The 21041-nt window shown below is 53.3% G+C and overlaps 1 protein-coding gene across 1 annotated transcript in view; it reads right to left on the reverse strand.

Moving 5' to 3' along the window:
• Nucleotides 1-21041, reverse strand: part of DYNC1H1 (dynein, cytoplasmic 1, heavy chain 1) — a gene marked incomplete at its 5' end in the record, with an annotated part of 59236 nt that overhangs the window by 28852 nt on the left and 9343 nt on the right. Inside the window, 28 exons of the mRNA XM_014549046.1 lie at nucleotides 242-389; nucleotides 861-1244; nucleotides 1390-1628; nucleotides 1914-2126; nucleotides 2312-2495; nucleotides 2660-2903; nucleotides 3833-3992; nucleotides 4811-4911; nucleotides 5145-5427; nucleotides 6016-6210; nucleotides 6302-6490; nucleotides 6571-6736; nucleotides 7368-7541; nucleotides 7622-7788; nucleotides 7981-8127; nucleotides 8296-8505; nucleotides 8577-8687; nucleotides 8898-9011; nucleotides 9129-9284; nucleotides 10778-11017; nucleotides 12231-12350; nucleotides 12428-12538; nucleotides 12666-12842; nucleotides 13365-13505; nucleotides 14698-14844; nucleotides 16599-16748; nucleotides 18417-18596; nucleotides 19343-20419. Coding sequence (XP_014404532.1) covers nucleotides 242-389; nucleotides 861-1244; nucleotides 1390-1628; nucleotides 1914-2126; nucleotides 2312-2495; nucleotides 2660-2903; nucleotides 3833-3992; nucleotides 4811-4911; nucleotides 5145-5427; nucleotides 6016-6210; nucleotides 6302-6490; nucleotides 6571-6736; nucleotides 7368-7541; nucleotides 7622-7788; nucleotides 7981-8127; nucleotides 8296-8505; nucleotides 8577-8687; nucleotides 8898-9011; nucleotides 9129-9284; nucleotides 10778-11017; nucleotides 12231-12350; nucleotides 12428-12538; nucleotides 12666-12842; nucleotides 13365-13505; nucleotides 14698-14844; nucleotides 16599-16748; nucleotides 18417-18596; nucleotides 19343-20419 — 5928 coding nt within the window. The remainder of the gene's footprint in view (nucleotides 1-241; nucleotides 390-860; nucleotides 1245-1389; nucleotides 1629-1913; nucleotides 2127-2311; nucleotides 2496-2659; nucleotides 2904-3832; nucleotides 3993-4810; nucleotides 4912-5144; nucleotides 5428-6015; nucleotides 6211-6301; nucleotides 6491-6570; nucleotides 6737-7367; nucleotides 7542-7621; nucleotides 7789-7980; nucleotides 8128-8295; nucleotides 8506-8576; nucleotides 8688-8897; nucleotides 9012-9128; nucleotides 9285-10777; nucleotides 11018-12230; nucleotides 12351-12427; nucleotides 12539-12665; nucleotides 12843-13364; nucleotides 13506-14697; nucleotides 14845-16598; nucleotides 16749-18416; nucleotides 18597-19342; nucleotides 20420-21041) is intronic.

Consider the following 21041-nt stretch of genomic DNA (forward strand, 5'->3'; position numbering starts at 1 on the left):
GGGCACAGCTGCTGCGGCCAAGCACCTCGGTCATGCTCCGCTCCTCCTTTCTCACACCTGCCTCTGGTGGTCCATCGGCCACTCCCTACGCCTTCGCTTCCGACCCACCCCCACGGCTCTGCCTGGTGCCAGGCAGCCTCCAAAGGTCCCCTTGCTCCCAGCCTGTCCTCCAACCAGCAGCCAGAGGGGTCTTTGGCAACAACAGTGACACTGTCCAGACTCTTCCATGCTTCCAGCTCACCCGGCGGGCAGGCTCAGTCCTCACAAGGACCCAGAGGCCCATGTCCTCTGTGATCTCACTGCCTTCTCCCCTCGTTCTTCCACGCCAGCTGCTGCCCCTTGCTTCCCTCGCACACACCAGCACCTGCCACTTCTCCTGCCACCTGTCCCTTCACCCAGAACGCCCAGAAGGCTCCTCTCACCCCTCAATCCTTACTAAGACCCACCTTCCCAGTGACGCCTTGGCCGCCCCAGCCAACAGGGCAGCCTCCACCTGCCACCAACACCGCCCGCCCTCTCCCAGCATCCTTTCTGTTCACACCATCGCCTCTTCTCCTGCCCATCTGTCTTCCCAGCGACTGTGAGCCCCAGGACTACAAGGGTTCTGTCCATGCTCTTTATTCCTGCACACTCAGCATCTAGAACGGGCCGCACACAACGGCTCCAAAAACGCTGGGTCAAGAATGAACGTGAACCCCTGCCAGGCCTGCCCACGTTTCCACGTCTGCAGGCGGTGTGTTCAGGGCCCGATCCAATGCTCACCCCCAGGGATGGCCATGACAGCGTTGCTATCTGAATCCCTCAGGTGCCACCTTCTCATATACAGTAACTTCAGCAACCCTACCTCCAATCCCACTCACGGGGTCGTAGGACGGGCTGAATGTGCTGAATATTCAGATCGTGGAGAGTTACGTATAAGCCCTGTGAGACGCTTCTCACTAGCCCTGGGCGTGAATACCCAGCGTGCAGGCTGACTGAGGTATCTGCACAACCAGCTGCTCCCCCCGGAAGCGTCTCCAGGGCCGGGCTCTGCGGGCACTCGGTCTGCAGTTGGGATGGGACGGGCCGCGACAGAGGAAGTGCTTACATTGGGTGGGAGGCTGAGGCGCTCGCCATTGGGCAGAGTCAGGAGCTTGTTGTCATCCAGCACCGAGTTCAGGTTCTCCACCCACTCCGGGTCCACGTCGCCGTCGAAGATGACCCACTGGCGCTTCTGCAGCTCGCCCCGCACGTTGTCGATGATCCTGTGGGAGGGTCACAGCTGGGACTCACTGGGGTTAGCTTTTACATGCTCGCCCTGTGATGGTTTCTCAGCTGACTGTGTCACTGGCTCAGACTTAGGCTGCAGAGCGCCAGGTCCCACTGGGACTCACTGACCGAGCGACTTACTTTCTCAGGACATGTGTGAACAGCCCATCGGTCCATTCCCTGGTGTTGGGGTCCAGGGTCCCGTACAGGTGGTCTTTGCTGATGGCCTTGGGGTCGATGATGTGGGCAACGCCTTCCACCCCCTCGAGTCTCTCCAAAGCCTTGAGAAGAACGCGCCAGGCCATGCTCTTCCCGCTCCCCGAGGGCCCCACCATCATCAGGCCGTGGTTGATCTGGGTGATCTGGTAGAGCTGGAGGACCTGCGGGCAGACACACAGCACGTGACCTTCCAGAAAGAGGAGCGAGCTTCTCCAGCCACTTCCCGTGTCAACAGCAAGAAATGTGCGGTGTGGCATCTTAAAGGCACGTACTAGAACTTTCTTTTTTTTAATCCTCACCAGAGGATATGTTTTCAGAGGGAGGAGGGGGGAGAGGGGGAGAGAGAGAGACAGACAGACAGACAGACATCAATGGGTTGCCTCCATGTGCCCCGACCGGGAATGGAACCAACAACCTTTTGTTTTCAACAGAACAATCCCAGGTACCTTTTCAACCCACATTCCGCCAACTTCTTCCCCGTCTCCATACGTCAGGTACATCTCCTGACACACTTTCTTCAGCTCCTCCCGCAGTGCGGTCATCTCCCCGCGGTGGTACTGGACGCCGGGGAACACGTCCGACAGGAGACTGAAGAGCAGCGGGATGTCTTCCGCCACCAGCTTTGGCACCATCGTCTCACAGACGCTCTGGATCAGAATCTGCGTGGGAGAAGGGGCGAGCACGTCGCACTGCATGTCTGGCTGAGCCCCTCACAGCCACGCACCCTGTGAACGTCGCCCGCCCCTGCAGTGCACCGCACCGAGCGCTCCCGCGTGGTTCAATGTGGAAGGAAAGTTTAACCAGTGCCCAAGGTTTCAGTGGCTGAGAGGACATGTGGACAAACCTCCTGTTCAGGTAGATTTTCTGCAATCTCTCCTTCATCCACTACTTCGCCTCGTTCTTCCTTCTCCCTCTTTATCTTCTGAATCCTCTCTCTCTTCACGTTACCCGCACTCACCAGCACACTCTTCAAAGCTCGAAGCCCAAAGTCGTAATGGCTCTGAGAAGAGAGCTGCTCATCACACAGCCTAGAAAAGAAAGCGTCTTCTAAAAACCGTGCACTTATGTAACAAGTGCCGAGTCAGGAAACGTGAGAATATTATGCAAGATGCACCGTAATTGGAGGTAAACTTTTAAATGAGCACGTTGGGCACCAGCTAGAAATGCGATTATGAATCAATGAGTCACTCACTTAAAGAAGGGGACGATCTTGTTGGCAAGGACTTCGGCCGTGCGGAAGCCCTGTGAGTACAGCATGACCTGGGCAATCAGTTGCCGGTCGGGCTTGGTCATGGCCAAGCTCCGGAACAGCTTCTTCAAGTTGTCTGGGAGGTTGGACCTGCCCGCGTAGCCAGGGTTCATGGTGATGAAGATGGCCATGTCCGGGCTCACCTTGACTTGTTTGTTCAGCAGCTCACAAGTAATGGGGGCAGAGGCTGAAAATCGGGGGAGAGCGTCAAGACTCATGATGTTCAAAAACTATCTAAAAATCTCTCTAAAATTACCAAGCACCATTTCCCCGCTGGCCTCGAAGCACACAGCCCAGGGATGCAGGGAGCTGCTCGAGGCCTCTCCGCAGGCACCATCTCCCCACACCTCACCCACGGACGTGTCCGACTGTGGAACAGATCAACCCCAGGCAGGAAGCCCTGCTCTAGGTGTGTGACACTATGTGTCACAGGCCAACGCTCGGCTAGCGATGCAGTCTAAGGATGGTTGCAGAAATGAAACCAACCCAAGTGACACGACTGGCTGGCTTCGGTCACCAGTTACCCTTTGTGAGGATAGTTAAAAACACCCCACACTGAGCCTGCGGGGTGGCATGCACCTGCTCCAGGCACTGATTTCGCTGATTCTATCTGCTTTATGTAGGAGGTCTGGACATTGTTTCATACGACAAGTTACTGTTATTCTGGGATAAAAGGAAACACTGCAAGTTAACTGTGCACAGAACTACCCAACATCGCCACGTGGGTGCACTCATCCTGATGTGCCTCTCCCTTGGCAGTGATGCAGCCCTCGGAGCTCTCTGCAGGCGCTCCTATCGTGACCTCATTCCCCAAGCTCCACGGAACCCTGGCCAGACAGGTGGCGAGGAAGGCTGGCTCCGGGGAGGGAGGGGGAGCACCCCGGGTTCACACAGGCACACGCTGTGGGAGGGGCACGGGGATGCTCGGGTTGGGCTGCTCTGGGACAAGCCATGCAAACTGCTGATGCGGAGATGCCCTGGGCTTCCCTTCCATCTGCATCCTGCCTGCAACAGTGAGTCCTGGAGCGAATGAAATGCTCCCTCACTTCTGATCAAAGCCGCCCCCAGTGGCATTCCCCCCACATTCCGAGTGGCCGTGGAGGAGGGAAGCCTTACTCTTATCGAAGTTGGGGTTGGAGTGCTCCCGCAGCGCTTCCTGGATGCACTGCACCTGCTGGGACACGGCCGACAGCATCCGCTCCTCCAGGCGGTTGAACTCGTCAAAGCAGCCCCACGCTCCCACTTGGCAAAGGCCCACAAAGATGCGTCCCATCGCCTGAAACAGCAACGAGGGCGCTAAAACCAGCTGCCGCAGCGCTGGCTCAAATCCTGCCTGCGGTGACCTGTCCGACCCGGTCCTGGGCAAACGCCATCTGGGAACCCACGTCTGCTCATCTCTGACGTGGGACTAAGAGCACCTCCCGCCCAAGGTGGCTGTGAAGATGTAATCAGGCTCACAGTGAGGCGAGGGCCCGCCTGCCACAGCAAGAGCTTCTTCAACAAGAGGGTCCTTAGTGGGCAGAGGGGCCCTCACCCCTTTTCCTCTTGTGCCCAAGTCCTAATGACAAAGCTGTCATTTGTATTTTATCACTTTCTGTTGCTTAAAACATTTTTTTAAAAAAATATATATACTTTTTAAATTTATTTCAGAGAGGAATGGAGAGGGAGAGAGGGATAGAAACATCAATGATGAGGGGGAATCATTAATCGGCTGCCTCCTGCATGCCCCACACTGGGGATCGAGCCCGCAACCCGGGCATGTGCCCTTGACTGGAATCGAACCCGGGAACATTCAGTCCGCAGGCCAACGCTCTATCCACTGAGCCAAGCCAGCCAGGGCTTTAAGAACTTTCTGCATAACCTGCGTTTAGGACCCCTTCTTTAAGAAAAGCGGTATGCTGCACTAATGAGGGGACTCTGAAAACACGAAGCTCAATGTCGAAGCACAGGTGGGGACCGAAAGCTCCCGTCCCCAAAGGCCTCGGAGGCCCCGCTGGGCAACAAGGACGTCAGCTTTGAGAGGAGCAAGCACGGTATCCCCACCTGACCCTCTCAGGCCATCCAATTTTGCGTGGACCCCACAAAGCTGCTCACCTGGAAATCAAAGGTTTCGTCACAGTTGAAAACCAAAACAAAGCGTCCCAGCTGATGGCCAAGGGCCTTGACAGACTCGGTCTTCCCGGTCCCAGCAGGCCCTGTTACAGGAAGAAGGCGACTCAGTGCCTGAGTCCATCACTCAGTGGGACTCAGCTATATCTTTAAGACAACTGTAAAAAGCAATTCGTTTTAAAAAGTAGATATAAAAAATGAAGACAAATTTAGTTTTTAGAACACAGTAGCCACGTGCTTAGGAAATATATGTGATGATTTAAATACACTGAAATCATTCAATCTTTAAAATGACGTCCAGGATGGTGGAGTCACTTACCAAACGGAGACCCGCCCAGCCTGGCCTCCAGGGCTTGCGTCATGGTCAGGTAGCAGCGGTCAGTGAGGGGCGTCTGCACCAGCTTGTCCTGGACTCCCAGGTACTCAAAGCCATAGTTAAACTTGGCGTTTGCCATCTGGATGGACAGCTGCTGTAACACGTCCGTCTGCTTGGGGTCGAAGTAAAACCGCATCTGGCGGAGCCATTCGAAAGACTTGCTGTTGTCGATCTTGCTTTTGATCAGGGCCCGGGTGACGTCTCTCTGGTGAACCAGCTCTGTAATCTGCAGAGAGAGCCCGCGAGAGCTCGTCATGGCTGAGCAGTGCTGTGCCCTCTGGGCGTGTGGATTATTTGGGAGACCGACACGCAGAGCTGAGTTTGTCTTCACTACACTCCCAGGTGCTAATTCACTTTCAGAAACGCTGGTCATCAGTGTGATTAGAGTCAACAGCGGCAACGAACACGAAACACCTGCTAAGTACAAACTCTGCAACCAGCATACACCCCATCGGGAGAACAGCTGTCCCTGTCCCAGCCGTCTCTCTGCTGCACTGGGGGCGCAGAGCCCTGCCCACCTCACCAGGCCTGCCGACTGCCTCCGCGCCTCCTTGGAAGGAGACGAGGAGTGCAAGACTCAGGTCAAGGGCACCACCTCCCTTTCACCAGGAGGATGTCGCATATATAACCCCTGTGCTCCACCCAGATTATTTTCAGGGGGGGACACAGAGCCCTATACCCACTCCAGGGCACATCCGTCTGCTAACTACTGTTCTCCCTGGTGCAAATAGAAAATTTTCCAAAAAGGATTCAACTGCCTGAGTTGAAGGCACGGAGCCGAACAGGGAGGGAATGAGTCGGGCACGGGACTGACCAAGTGCTCCAGCTTCCGCCGGCGCAGCGGGGGCTGCTCCATGAGGACTGAGTCGGCCAGCACGTTGAGGGTGACCTCCACGTTGCTCAGCACGGACTGCAGGGTTGCTGCGTCCCCGTTCCCGCCCGTGCTGCTTAGGGCTGTCTCCACATTTTCAGACCAGGCTATCTGGGCCGACAAAACCACAAGCTGGGCCTGAAAGACACGAGACACAAGGTCCAAGAGGGTTGTTTTAGAGATCAGCCTGCCCTCACCTATAGCCCACCCCACATCTACACTGTGTTACCTGGTATTTATCGATCCAAGTGATGTAGGTATTGGGGTCGATTGAAGTGGCTTTACCAAAAATCTCAACCTCCGTCACAGACTCAGCCAGGAGCTTGGCCAATGTGACTCTCATCTCCTTCTCCACCAGCGTGAGCCACTCGTTGATTTTGGGATGCTCGGTAATTGACACGGGAGTTTTAAATATAACCTGAAATAAGTGAAATCTAAGAATTAAGGTGTGCGAAAACGGGAGAGAAGCTTTCTAAGAGGCTGGCCCCAGCGAACTACCTCCTCTCCTTCTCGGGATGAAATGCCCAGGACGACAGAGTTGTCCTCGTTCAGGATGATGCTGGAAACGCCGGCGAACATCTTCTTGAAGTGCTTCTGTAACTTAGCGACATTCTTGCTGTTTCCAATGATTTCAAGCAAATCCTCGTCACCCACAAAATAGAACCTAGAATGGAAACAGCATCCGTATTCCTCAGATGTTACACAGAAACAAATAAGGGGAACCAGGGCACAAGGCCAGACTGCAGGTGCTGTCCAGCTTCAGCCTGGACTGGTCACACCCAAACTCCCCTTCCCCCAGCAAACGTCCACCCTCACCTAATAAGACACCAAAGAGGAATTCAATAAATCTGACATCACGCACTTGTCCAGCCTCAGCCTGGACTGGTCACACCCAAACCACCCCCTTCCCCCAGCAAACGTCCACCCTCACCTAATACACCAAAGAGGAATTCAATAAATCTGACATCACGCACCTTACTTCACAAACTCAGTTTTTAAAAACCTGTCTGATTTACGCTAAGCACATTATTCAGAAAAGCGATGCCACTTAGAAAATAACCAGCACTAAATCTGTAAGCAATGCAAGCTGCCTGGAAGGTGGAGAAGGTTAAAGGAAGCCTAGCAAACAAATCCAGGTAGGAAATTAAGGATTATCTGTTACACTTAGGAATCAGTGCGTGAAAGGGAAATGGTGCTGATTAAATGGATGATCGGTGACAAAACCCTTGACATTAAAGTGACTGCCACAGGCCCAGAGGGAGGGGAGGCTGGCAGCAGCACAGCGGAAGGCTTACCTGGGGAAAGATGACCGCTCCCTTTCCAGGTACTCGCCCAGTGCTTTCTGGATCTTCCCCAGCAGGTCTGCCAGCCTCTCCAGAGACCTCTGCACCCCCTGGATGTTGAGAACATCCATCACCAGGGGAGACTTGGATACTTTTTTCATGAGCGCCAAAAACTCCGTGCTGATGCTACAAGTCGGGTGGAAGCCGAGGTCAGCCTTGGTGTGAGGAGTGGCTCCCAGCCCGCCTCACCTATGGGGAGGCCCTACCTCTGGAACCGCTGGGTTTCCACGGGCAGCAGGTGCTTGATATCCGCGCTGCCCGTGAAGATGCCTTCCAGGTAGACCCAGCGCCTCTGCACGTCGATCCACACGTCAAAGAGGGCCATGATGCGATTCAGCTTGTCTTCCCAGCTCAGGGCGTCCTCCTCGAAAACCTGGTGGGCAGATGGAAGGAAGAGCTCAACCACTCACTCCCATTCCCAGAAGACACGCAGCCTCACGGAGAACGCAGGGCAAGACCCGCCCGGTTACCTGGCTCATGCACCAGCAGGCCAGGACTGCCTCCGAGGCACTGCAGGGCCAGAGCAGGGGAAGCCTGAGGGGAGGGGACGTTCCCCACACGGTACCTTGTAGTATGGAGACAGCTTCATGGCAGAGACGCTGTTGATGTGCTCTTTGACCTTGTTGAAGAGGTCGTCCCAGCCGCGAATCAAGCGACACTTGTTCTGGTAGTTAACCAAGTCTAACTCGTACGTGTTCCACACTTCTCTTATCTGCACCAAAACCAGAGACGCAGGTCATCACTGTGTGGGCACTCACCACCTGCACAGCAACCGAGTGACAGGGACAGAGGACCCCGGATGGGGCTCCGTTGTTACACAGCGCGAGTCTACGCAGCAGCCTGAAACGTGACACGAGGTGCGGCCAGTCCCGGAATTCACCTGCTTCAAAAACTCCTCCAACGCCATCTCCCCCTGCGCCACGAGCAGCACATCCTTCACGATGGCTTCGTTCTTCTGCAGGTCGACGTCCCAGATCTGCCCGAGGGTGAGCTCCGACACCACCCAGTTCACGTGCAGCCTCTTCATCAGCTGCTTCCAGTGGCGATCCTTCAGGGCCTCGGACTTCAGCTCGATCACCAGCATGTTGATCTGTGGAGAGCCAGCAGGTCACCCGGCAGCGCTTCCCAGTGGGCCCCCCGACTGCAGGGCCCGTCACCCACCTTCAGGTAGCCTTTCAGGAGCCGCTGGACGAACTCGTAGGACGCGTACTGCCGCAAGCGGGCGGGGAAGTTTTTCAGCTGGTTCAGGAGGCCATCCAAATTCTGCCGAAGCTGTCGCGAGAAAAACCATGATCCCCAGTTAGCCAGCATTCCTCTCCGTGTTAAAGATGGTTGTAAAAGAAACGTTAGATTAGGTGGATGAGCGGTGCAGATGACACACAGGGGTTAGGTGAGTTCCTGTGAGCTCCCTGTTGGTGGGTCTCTAAGGAAACCTGTAACTCCCAGGGCCTGCAGGCACACACAGACACTACTGAGATGTACCTTCCGAGGCTGCACCGACACCCACGGCTGCTCCTTCATCTGATCAATCTGCTCCCAGACCTTGGAGAGTTCCGACCAAACGCCCTTGAGATCCTGTAATTCCTCGAGGGCCACCTGTGAGTAAGAACAGTAAGGCAGTGAGACTGGAAACAGACCGTGTCAGGATGCAGCGGGTCAAGGGCAGAGTCAGGACGAGGAGCCGCGTCCCGGCCTCTCCGCAGTGGCTCGTACCTGGACACGCTCTTCGCTGCCGCTCAGGAGTCCCGTGTCCGTCAGTTCCAGCGCTTCCTTGGCCTTCGCACACTTCTCCCGGTCGTCCTTCAGCCTGCCGAACTTGCCCTCGTAGATGGTGAGAGCCTGCAGCGCCTCCTCCGGGCGGAGATTGCCCTAAAAGCGGACAGAGCAGGGAGTTGCAGGCTGTGTCCAGGACAGATGGACGCTGCGGCTCCAAGGGGGGCAGGGAGCCTGCTGGAGTCCTGGACACTTGTGGTTACAGTTCTGAGTGCCATGCTTACACCCACATCTGACAAATAAAAATGTAAGGAAGGAAGGTGGGATGCCTCTCAGTTCAGCCATCAGCTCACGACGTGCCCTGGGGGACGGGAGAGAAGATTGACCTGGGGACACTGGATCTGGGGGGCCTGCAGCCACACCCTCCCCGACAGGCAGCTGTCCCATCGGCTCCTGAGAGAAGCCCGAGAAACCATGCGTCGCTCTCCCTGGGATGGCCTCCGCTCAGCATTCGCACCCTCCATACACTTCCTTCCACGTTAATGACCTTGGGAATGACTAAAACGTCCGTTACAGTCCTGACTACGACACATCACCAGCAAGGTGACGGGGAGAGCCATTCAGGTGTGGGTGACCAGTGCTCACTCCCTCACTAGAACCAGCATTCTGCAGAGTCCTCAGAACCAGGGCTCCCGAACCAAAGTCAAACACAAATAAGGACGTCCGGGCCCATCTGCTGGGACAGGGCTGAGGGCAGGCAGAGCCATGCCTGATGGATGGTGGGAGGCTACCCCAGCCACCAGGCAGGCCTGCTGTGGAAAACCTGTATCCTCACACTACGAGACCAGGCTAACATGCAGGGCACGAACACCCTTCTGGTCTGTGCTTACACACATCACATTCCCAAACGAGTGAGATTTCATCTCCGTCGTGATCCTCACCCAGCCTCACATGCGCTCCCCTCGGCCTGGACCCCTAACCCCTGTAGGACTTGCCAGCTCCCCTCGTCTGGGCTCCCTGCAGATGGCACCTCCCCTGACAGCAGCACACCACCCACACCCTCTCCCATGGGCCCACCTTCCCACAGCACATGGCACCAAGACTAAGTACATGCTTCCTTGCCCGGATTTATCATCCGTCTCTCCCCTGGGAGCGTGGCTCCGAGAGGGAGCCTCCTGTCTTTCTGTTCACTGCTGTATCCCGATGCCCACAGGACGCCTGGAACACAGGGGAACTCGACAAATACCGGATGAGCCAAGAGGACCGGAGATGGCAGGTCCTCTTGGGTACAGACAGTTACTAACTGTGACGTCGATGACAGACAGAGAGCCTGCAGCAGCATGAGGCTCGGCCTGTGTCCACGAGAAATTAAATTCCAATTTTTGAGTTTGTTTCAGAGGATAATGTAAGAACAGAAAATCTTTAAAACCATCTCCTGACTGAAGGGACTGTCATGAGGGAGGGGTTCTGGGTCAAGAGATGGAAGTTGGCGCTCAAGTTTCCAACCATCCTATCTGTTAAGTTTTGCTTTCTTCATGACAAAAGAAAAAGTCTTCATCATCAGAAAGCAAAGCCAGGGCCAGGCCTTTTAGTCTGAAGATAGACACCAGGTCATGCTGCTGGTTTACGGTTCGTGGGGCAAGACTCACCGTGACGGGCTTGGTCTTCTCCCAGTCGGTCAGCAGGTCGGTGGTGCGGCTTTCCACGGCCCGGTCCTCCTGGACGATCTTCATCTGCAGGTTTGCCACCTGCTGCTGAATGGCAGAGTCCTTCCGCCGCATGATGTCATTGAAGGCCCCCCACTCGCCCTCGATGTTGTCAATATAAAGCCAGGAGGGAGGGAACTGGAACCTCTGCTTTTCCAGCAAGCGCTGACCATTGCGGTAGAGCTTTGAGAGATAAGAAGTAAATTAAATTTTTCCTTCCATAACAATAATAAATAACAATAAACTACCATCAGGGTCTATGGTAGAGAAGTCACAGTGGCAACAGAATATAAAACATCAGTACATTTGCCCTTCTCCAGAAGCCTCCCGCCCAGAGTGTGCGGTCACCTGGATGCATGGTCACCTGGGTGGTGGTCACCTGGGGGCTGTGATCAGAGGCAGTGCCCCAAGAGCCCCCCTAGCAGTCCAGCTACGTACCTAGCTGCATCCTGAAGGCCCTGGAGAGGGCCTCTGCATGCTGCTCCACCCCACCCCCTCCCAAATTATAAAAAGGAAATTCAAGTTTGATAACTTGAAGATCAACAGCCAGTGGTTCTCAGACCTCGGTGTGCAGAGGAACCCCCTGCAGAGCTCTCTAAAATGCAGATGCCTGGATGCCACATGTGCACATTAACAAGCACAGCAGGTGGTGACAACACAGGTGACCGGTGGCCGCGCCTCAAGGGCTGGTGTTGAGTCAGAGCCCTTGGTGAGAATTTTAACTACTCCTAGAACTCACTCACCTCAACTTGCTTCTCAAACTGCTTGATCTTCCGTTTCAAAGACTGCACGTAGGTGATGAAGGTGACCGCGTCCGAGGTGCTGGCGGTGTCCACCGAGTGCTGCTCCAGCTCTTGGCGAGACTGTGAGAGAGCACAGCGCTCAGCTGGAGCCGAGATCAACCAACAATAAACTACCATCAGGGTCTATGGTAGAGAAGTCACAGTGGCAACAAAATATAAAACATCAATACGTTTGCCCTTCTCCAGAAGCCTCCCGCCCCGAGTGTGCGGTCACCTGGGTGGTGGTCACCCTGGTGCTGTGATCAGAGGCAGGGCCCCGAGAGCCCCCCTGGCAGTCCCACTACGTACCTAGCTGCATCCCGAAGGCCCTGGAGAGGGCCTCTGCATGCTGCTCCACCCCACCCCCTCCCAAATTATAAAAAGGAAATTCAAGTTTGATAACTTGAAGATCAACAGCCAGTGGTTCTCAGACCTCGGTGTGCAGAGGAACCCCCTGCAGAGCTCTCTAAAATGCAGATGCCTGGATGCCACATGTGCACATTAACAAGCACAGCAGGTGGTGACAACACAGATGACCGGTGGCCGTGCCTCAAGGGCTGGTGGTGAGTCAGAGCCCTCGGTGAGAATTTTAACTACTCCTAGAACTCACTCACCTCAACTTGCTTCTCAAACTGCTTGATCTTCCGTTTCAAAGACTGCACGTAGGTGATGAAGGTGACCGCGTCCGAGGTGCTGGCGGTGTCCACCGAGTGCTGCTCCAGCTCTTGGCGAGACTGTGAGAGAGCACAGCGCTCAGCTGGAGCCGAGATCAACCCGCAGACCCCTGCACCGACAGGTCCCATCCCCTCACCTTGGAGATCTGCGTGTGGAATTCTGTCATGTTGGATCCAAGCATCTGCCCAAACTTGCTGAGAACCTCCTTATGCCAGGAGTCGTACTTCAAGTTCACCTTGGACTGCACCTGCAGTGAGCGAGCACAAGACAGAGCGTCTGCCTCAGAGGCATGCTGCAGTCCCACTCCGTTTCAGCCAGACCCAGAGGCCGCCTTTAGAGCGACCGGCACCTTTCAACAAGCCAGCAGGGCTCACCTTGCCATAATCTATGACCACGGGCCCAAACTCTTTCTTGGTTTCCGCGTTGTCAAAGGTCCCTCTGGCCTTCCTTATCTGAACCAAGAGAGCTTGCCACTTGTTGAGGTCTTCCCCGAGTCTGTTATAGATGTTCTCGGCCTGCATATCCCACAAGCACTGGTACTGGAGCCAAACCTGCAGACAAGAACATAGTCAGACTACAGTTTGGCCTTTCATTCTGTAGAATGTTGATACGTATCTTCATGTTCTGTTAAAAAGGTTCATGTTCATTCATTACCATTAAGAAAATTCCCAAATTCTCAGAACTTTCACATCAAAAAAGAATAAAATCTGCCCAGCCAGCTTGGCTCAGTGGTTGAGCGTTGACCTATAAACCAGGAGGTCACAGTTAGATTCCTGGTCAGGGCACATGCCCAGTGTGGGCAGCCAATCAATGATTCTGTCATAATCGATGTTTCTGTCTCTCCCTCCCTCTCCATTCCTCTCTGAAATCAATAAAACTATATTTTAAAAAATTAATAAAATTTACAATCCTCCAAAATGATAATACCTTGTAAGATTTGTCCAATATTTTTCTTTGCATTAAAATAGCAAATATCTACTGAATCATATTACATTTAGTCAAGACCTTTTAGCTTCCTATTCATTATATCTCAAGCTCCTGAGTGTCTAAGATGGAAATTGGGAGCTTCTTACCTTGACGTACTGCTCGACTTCAGTTACGATGCCCATGACTGCAGAGTAGGACTCTTCCAGGGCCACGGGGCCATCCGGCATCCGTGTCAAAGCATTCCGATAGAACTTCTCCTCTTCCGTCAGTTCGTAATGTACGCCCACCTGACCAAGCAAAGCCGGAGATGAACGCACGTGTGCAACACTGCTCATCTCAGGGGCACCTCTCAGTAAAAATGAACCGAAAGACCAGCCCACGATAAAAATGGCATTTAAGGGACAACATCTACTTACCAGTCACAAGTGACAGAAGCCTACTTATATTTAATTCGTCAAGCCAATAAAAGGAAGAGATCAACCACGCCTGAGGGGCAGCGGCCCAGGAGCAGCCATGAAGGCAGCTCTTCATGTTTGCCAAGAGGAGCAGGAAAATTAGGTGGCTGGAGGGGGACGAGGTCAAGTTTATTCACTGACAGGAAGACTGAGAAGAGAGGGAGGAACTGCTGGGCCCCAGGGTACGGGGATCAGTGCTCAAGAGGGGCTGGCGTTATCGCGTTCCAGAGGAGACAAATAGGAGAACTGCAAACGCAAGTGTGCTGGCGAGAGGCAGGGGAAACACAGGCACAGACCTGAGGGGCAGGCACCACCCATAGCTCATTCCCCCCAGGTGCACGTCGCCACGTTTGGGCCCACAACTGCCGAGACTGTGAGCTCCCGGGCAGCTGCTACTGCAGAAAAATCTCTGAAAAACTGAGTTTGTGTTCAAAGTTAAGGAAAGAGATACACTTCCTAAGAGGACCACTACACTCTAGACAAGCCTGTCAGAGCAGAGGCTGTGGGAGCTGCTTATCTGACAGCACCAGTCCTGTTCCTAGAGGCCCAGGCAGGACCAAGTGGTCGGTAGAGTTTTCCTTTGCTCTATGGGAGTTGTCTTAAAATAATCTGGTGGGGTGTGTGCAGGGGAATGCAAATGAAACAAAATTGGCCACGTGTTGATAAATAAAGCAAGGTGATATAAATTCCCCCAACTTGTGCGGATGTTTGCAAACTCCCATAATAAAAAGTGGGGGTGGGGGAAAGAAGCAGGAAGTAAAATTCCCCAAGTTCAAGAGCCACTGAGACCTGAGCTGCAAACGCAACGACTGATCATGGAGGGACTTTCTAAGAGCCACTGAGACCTGAGCTGCAAACGCAACGACTGGGAAAAGTAACTACTGCGAGAAAAGTCAGGCTCACAGGCTTCTCCCCTTAGAGAGCAGGGCCTGAAGCCGGGAGTTGAAAAGACGCCAAGAGCTGTATTTAAGGAGACCGGGGAGAGGTGGTCGCAGAGACTGGGCAGCCTGGCCAGGAGGCTCACCTGGTACCTCTGACTCTGGATCCTGGGGAGGGACAGCACGATCATCTTCCAGGCAAACATCTCCTGATACAGCTTGTACCTGCACTCTTCGATGGGTGGGTTCAAGTAGATGACCTGATTGGTTATTCTGAGCTCGTGAACGACATTCTGAAAAGCAAAGATTTCATGTCTTACTCCGCGATCTGCTTCAACAGAATGGTTTTGATGCATCACCCTTTCTCTAAGTTACTAAACTGCTTCCCTCTGAACCACGATCTTCTGCAGTGCCATGCTTGCGGTCTGGGCCCTCCCCAGCGATGCAAGTCGGAGAGCAGACTGAACTCCCGAAGGTCCCCCATGCCTGGGTGCTCAATGAGGCACCACCTGCTGGGCCGTGCACCTGAGCCCAGCACGGCTGCAGCAGGGACATGAGCTGGCATTCGTGGTTGGGCTCCTGCTCACTGAGGCAGGTCTGCCTGTGCCACCTGCTGGTGCTGGGAGCTGGTCAGGAACTCCGGCCCCATCTCCACCTGACTCTATCACCTAGACACACTCATTTGCTTTCCTGAATCTCAGTACAGTGGGGCCTTGACTTATGAGTGTCCTGACTAACGAGTTTTTCGAGATACGAGCAGTCTCTCGGCCGATTTTTTGCTTTGAGTTTCGAGCTAAAATTCGGGTTACGAGCCAGCTTCAGATACCCCACCGCTAGTTGGCGCAGTGAACGTCACAGTGAACGCCACAACATCAGCCCAGCATCACGTGTCTCACTCGTTCACTTTTTGATTTGACATACGAGTAATTTGAGTTACAAGCTCCGTCATGGAACGAATTAAACTCGTAAGTCAAGGCCCCACTGTATTTTAAAAAATATGCTCTGGGGATAAATACCCATAATATTCAAAAGTGAAAACATTTTTCAAGCATTAAGAGAAAAAAAACTGAGAAGGTAAAGTCTGGGAAGGAAAAAAAAAGCCAAATGTTTCCCCAGGTCAGAGTTTTACTTGCAATTCTTTTAGGCTTCTGATTCGTGATACCTTTCTTACTGATAATTACACAAACTACATAAAACAACACGGCACTTAGGAAATTCCTATGAGGTGCGCATCTCTCCGACCACCTCCCACATCAGGAGACAGGGCCTATTAGCACAGTTTGAATTGACAGAATTTTCCAGAAAGCTTGCTAGGATCCACTGACCACGTTGTCACAGGAATGTGAACAGGCGCTTGGAGACAGACTGTGTCCAGGGTGTGACCACCGAGCTATTACCGACTCATCCATGCAGTTCCCACTCAGATTCGTGTGAAGACAGGGACGGGTCAGTGTCATAGCCTGAACGTCCACTTGGAGATTACGTTCAGTCCCTGAAATGATTTCTTGCACGTGTGCTTGGAAAGCAGAGGGTTATTTTTTTGTGTACATTTATTTTTCATTTGTTAAAAACTTGTTTTTGAACTAAGTTTAGACTTTCAGGAGAGTCACCAAGAAAGCAGGAAGTTCCCAAGCGCCCTTCACCAGCCTGCTCTGACGTGAAGCCGGCCATGGCACGATGACCACAGCAAAGAAGTTAACACTGACCCAGCACCCCGACCTGGAACACAGGCTGTCACACGTGCAGGCTCTCATCCAGAGCCCATCCCACGACTCTTCCCAGTCTCCCGTCTCCCTCTCCTGACCTGGGCACTGGTCAGGCATTGTGCCAATGACCCTCAAGGCAGCGGAGTGATTTGGGCGAGATCCTGGGGGCGAGGCACCCTGTGATCACACCGCACAGTCCCACACAACGTCATGAGGGATGCTGGCCTGGGTCACCGGGTGAGGTGATGTCTGTCAGGTTTCCATCGTGAGAGGCTTTTTCATTGGTACGTTTCAGGGCAGAGGTTTATTTACTTCCATGGGATGCTCTGGGAAATACTCACCTTGATCTTTGGCTCTCCACCAGGCTTGTGACTAACTTGTGGCGCATCTGTGTCCATGTCAACTTCTGATTTATCTTCAGCTTGTCCAAGAAGCACCTGGGTCCAAGCTCTGAGGCCAGCTTGCAGGCGGACACCCAGTATTCTTTCAATCTGCAGAGAAAGCAGTGTTGCAGAACAGTGAGTCTTCTAAACTGGAGCTGACCAAGCACATTAACTAGAAAGAAGAGGCGCCTTCTTGATCAATAAACCTTTCCTTACTCAAAAAAAAAGAAGAAAAAACAAAGAAAACAGAGGCTTTAGGTCAAAGATAAAGAGTTAATTGTAACCCTCCTCCCTCTATTCTGAGTCTCGCTTCTGGCGCTTCCTCCCAGCCTCAGGTAACTGTCTCCATTAGGCTCACTGTGTTGTCCCACTGAGGGCCGAGTCGCCAATACATGTGGTAAGGAGAGTAACACAAACTCAGTTATGCAACTAAGGTCCTGATACTGTTTAATATAATAGAAAACTCACAAAACAAAAGTGTTTTCCTGGTCGCCTCAGAGATAAAACTAGAAAACTGTAATTTGAAAATTAAACCATTTTCTTTTTCTTATTGCTGAGGTATTATTGTCACATAATGTTACATTAGTTTCAGGCATGGCATAATCTATATATGTAAAAGGCTAAGTGACCATCCAACCACCTGACCGGTAGCTATGACGCGCAATGACCACCAGGGGGCAGACGCTCAACACAGGAGCTGCTGAGCTGCGGTAACTTGGCAGCAGTGGTTCTCGGTGAGAACCCAAGAACCGCTCACCACCTGACTGGTAGCTATGACGCGCAATACAGGAGCTGCTGAGCTGCGGTGACGGCAGCAGTGGTTCTCGGTGAGAACCCAAGAACCGCTCTCTTGCAATCTGGGACCCCTTGGGGGATGTTGGAGAGCCAGTTTTAGCCTAATCCCCGCAGGCCAGGCCAAGGGAACCCATCTGCTGGAGGGACCCCGCTCACTCCAGAGACGCCCTTTGAGCTGCAGCACTGGCCCAGGTGTGGCTGGCCGGGGTGGGACCTGGGGAGGTTGGCTCCAGGGCATGTCCAGCCCATCTTGCCCAGTCCCACCCTGCCCACCACCTTCTAATTAATTTCCTTTCAATGAGCACGAATCCATGCACCGGGCCACTAGTAATTAGATATTTGTATATGTTGCAAAATGATCACGATAGTCTGATCAACATCTATCACCCTCCATGTTGACCACTTTCTGTTACAAGTAAAGAACAAAATCTTCTCTCTGACCTAGAATGAGACAAGTAAGTTTCTGCGAAAAGGACGCCTGTGTGTCTTTGTGAAAAGTCGGCCTTGGCCACAGGACCACCTGGGATGCTGTGAGGGCGGCTGTGAGGAAGGCTAAGACTGTCAGTGGACTCAGTAGAGTGGGCTTTGTCAGCTTTCCCTCTGTTGGTCTCCCTTTGTGTGAATACACCGCCACTGATTTACCCTTTTTAAAAGGGAAGGAAAGCATGCCCAGCTGGCGTGGCTCAGTGGTTGAACATCAACCTATGAACCAGGAGGTCACAGTGTGGGGTGTGCAGGAGGCAGCTGATCAATGAAATAAAATAAAAGAAAAAAATAAGTGAAGGAAAGGCCTAACTGGTTTGGTACAACGGATAGAGCATTGGCCCATGGACTGAAGGGTCCCGGGTTAGATGCCCATCAAGGGCACGTATCTCAATTGCGGGCTCGATCTCGTGTGTGGGAGGCAACCGATCGATATGTCTCTCTGTCTCTCCGCCTCACCTCCATGTCAGTGAGGACCCACTCAGTGCCCAGCCTCACCTCCATGTCCAGCTTGTTGACCCAGATGGGCAGGTTGGAGTACGAGTGCAGGTTCAGGTCGTCCACAGCTTTCTGGACCCTGTTCAGGATCTCTGAGAAAGTCTTGTGATCGTACAGACAGGTTTCCAGGGAACGCACTTCCAGGTCTATTTTTTCTTCAATAATCAGCAGATCATCCACCTAAAGGAAGTATATTTAATATTTAAAACATCTACTCACTCCATCCCTTAATTTTTATGTACATTCTTCTCAACTGACAAATGCTCGAGGCAGAGAAGTTTTTCCATAAACAGCTAATCCTACTGGGTGAGAGGGAAGGGAAATGTATGGAGACTGTCAGCTTCTTGCCCCTCCCTCCTGCTCACGGGAGGGACGGCCTCTGCTTGATAAGTCTGGGAGAAGTAAGATGGGCTCCACTCTGGCTTCCGTCCTCCTCTCGGGAGCCAGCGTGCACCAGACGCACGAATTCTGGCCTGCTTGAGGCGTCAGGCGCAGGACCTACACTGGCCAGCTGTGCGGGAGCCTGGGTGGAAGTCTAGGTCAGGGTGGAGCGACAGCAAGCGCCTCTCCAGGCAGCTTTATCAGGAACAAAGCTCTCGTTTCGCTCTTCGACTCCTGTGCCTGTCATCTCTCCACTGATTTCTAAACTCAGGTGTTAGTTATTCAGGGGCCTCCCTAAAGCCCTCATCCTGTCAAACAGCCCAGTGGCCCTTTCTCCCTTTCAGCTCCCACGTCTCCCGTGTTTCAATCCCACAGCCATGGGAGACCAACATGGTGAGCCAGCTGTTCCTGGGTCACGGGAGGACTGTCCGGAACACACCTTTTCCTGGAAGTTGAAGACAGTCTCTGTTTCAATCCCGCAGCCACGGGAGACCAACATGGTGAGCCAGCTGTTCCTGGGCCACGGAGAACTGCCCGGAACACACCTTTTCCTGGAAGTTGAAGACAGTCTCCGCCAGCCGCTGCACGTATGGGTCGAGTTTGTAGGACTCCCACACCAAGGCGATGCCCTCTGCGATCAGGGCCTGCACCTCCTTCTTCAGGCCGGCCACCAGCAGAGAGATGGTGTTCCGTTCCTCCACCTTCTCACAGGTGCGCTCGTAGGTGCGCACGCTCTCAATCAGGGAGATGGCAAACGGGTAGAGCTGGTTGGCTTGATGAGCCTTGTTCACAATCGCCAGAGGGACTCGGAAACCAAGCCACTTGAGGTTTCGAACTTCTTTTGAAAGTGTGATAATCTCGGGGAGGAAGTTGACCTTAAGCTTGAGGACGTTCCCCGATCGGCCACGAACCCTGGTGCTTTCGATGGTGAAGATGCGCCCCGAGACGCCCAGGTTCCGCTGCTGCACCTTCCGGGCCCAGTCGTCAAATATTTCTTGAGTGTTGAGCTTCATTCGGAAACTGTCGCCATCCTGCTTCAGCTTCTGCCCCTCCACGTGGTTCTCCCAGCCCTTGCCCAGGACGTCCTCCACACGCTTCATGTAGGCGGTCAGCTGTCTGTCAATCTGCTTTGCCCAGATGATGGACCCAGACACAGGCGGCAGATCGCGCACGTGGCTCATCTTACACGCCTGACTCTGTGGGTACTGGACTTTGAACTTGTCGTGAAGAGACTCGATGTCGTCTTTCACGCGCTGGATTAGCTGGGTCTGGTATTCACGGATGGCCCCTCGGATGTGAGGCCTGACAAACAGTGCGTTGAACCTGGAGAAAATCCTAAACATCTCGTTAGCATTCTTGGCCGTGCCGAGCTGATCGCGAAGGCGAGCAGTGATCCGGGTCTCCACCCTGTCAATCCTCTCGTCGTATCTCTTCATGGCGGCCTCCCACGCCTCTGTGCCTTCTTTGGAAACATCCAGTCCATCCACTTCCTTGACATTCTCGTAGGCGAGGTTTACCTCCTCAATAGCATTCGCATCAGCGGCATCAAAAAGAACCTCAGCTACTTTCATATCCTGGGGTTCAGGGACCTCCCCTTGATTCTGCTGTGCAACCGCTGTGACCTGAAAGGGAAGGATTCGTGACAAGGTTACCAATGAAGGCTGTATTCTGTTGTACACCAGCAGAGCACACACACAAATTACCAGTCAGCCTCGGTAACGCTTGTTTGACTCTAGTCAAACACTTAAAAAACATTTTTTAAGAGAGAGGAAAGGAGAGGGGGAGATATATCAATGAGAGAGAAAAATCATTCATTGGCTGCCTCCTGCATGCCCCTTACTGGGGATGGAGCCTGCAAACTGGGCAAATGCCCTGATCAGGAATCAAACCAGGAGACAACCAAGATGGCGGCACAGGTAAACACCTGAACTTGCTGCCTCACACAACCACATCAAAACTACAACTAAAAGACAAAACGGATATCATCCAGAACCATGGGAAGGCTGGCTGAGTGGAAGAAGGAAAGAGAAAGGCGCACTGAGACTGGGAGGAGGTGCGGAGGTGCAGAAGTGCGGAGGTAGGGAGGCACGCAGAAACAGGCTGGCAATTTGGGTGCGCTGTTGTCTTTTTCAATCGGGAGGGAGATACAAGCTCCTGATTGCTCTGACTCCAGTTCCAGGCAAGACTCTGGGGACCCAGACTCACACGGGGAGAAACTGGACTGTCTGGCATCGGGCCGGAACA

Source organism: Myotis brandtii, unplaced genomic scaffold, assembly GCF_000412655.1.
Source record: "Myotis brandtii unplaced genomic scaffold, ASM41265v1 scaffold535, whole genome shotgun sequence".
Classification (NCBI taxonomy): Eukaryota; Metazoa; Chordata; class Mammalia; order Chiroptera; family Vespertilionidae; genus Myotis; species Myotis brandtii.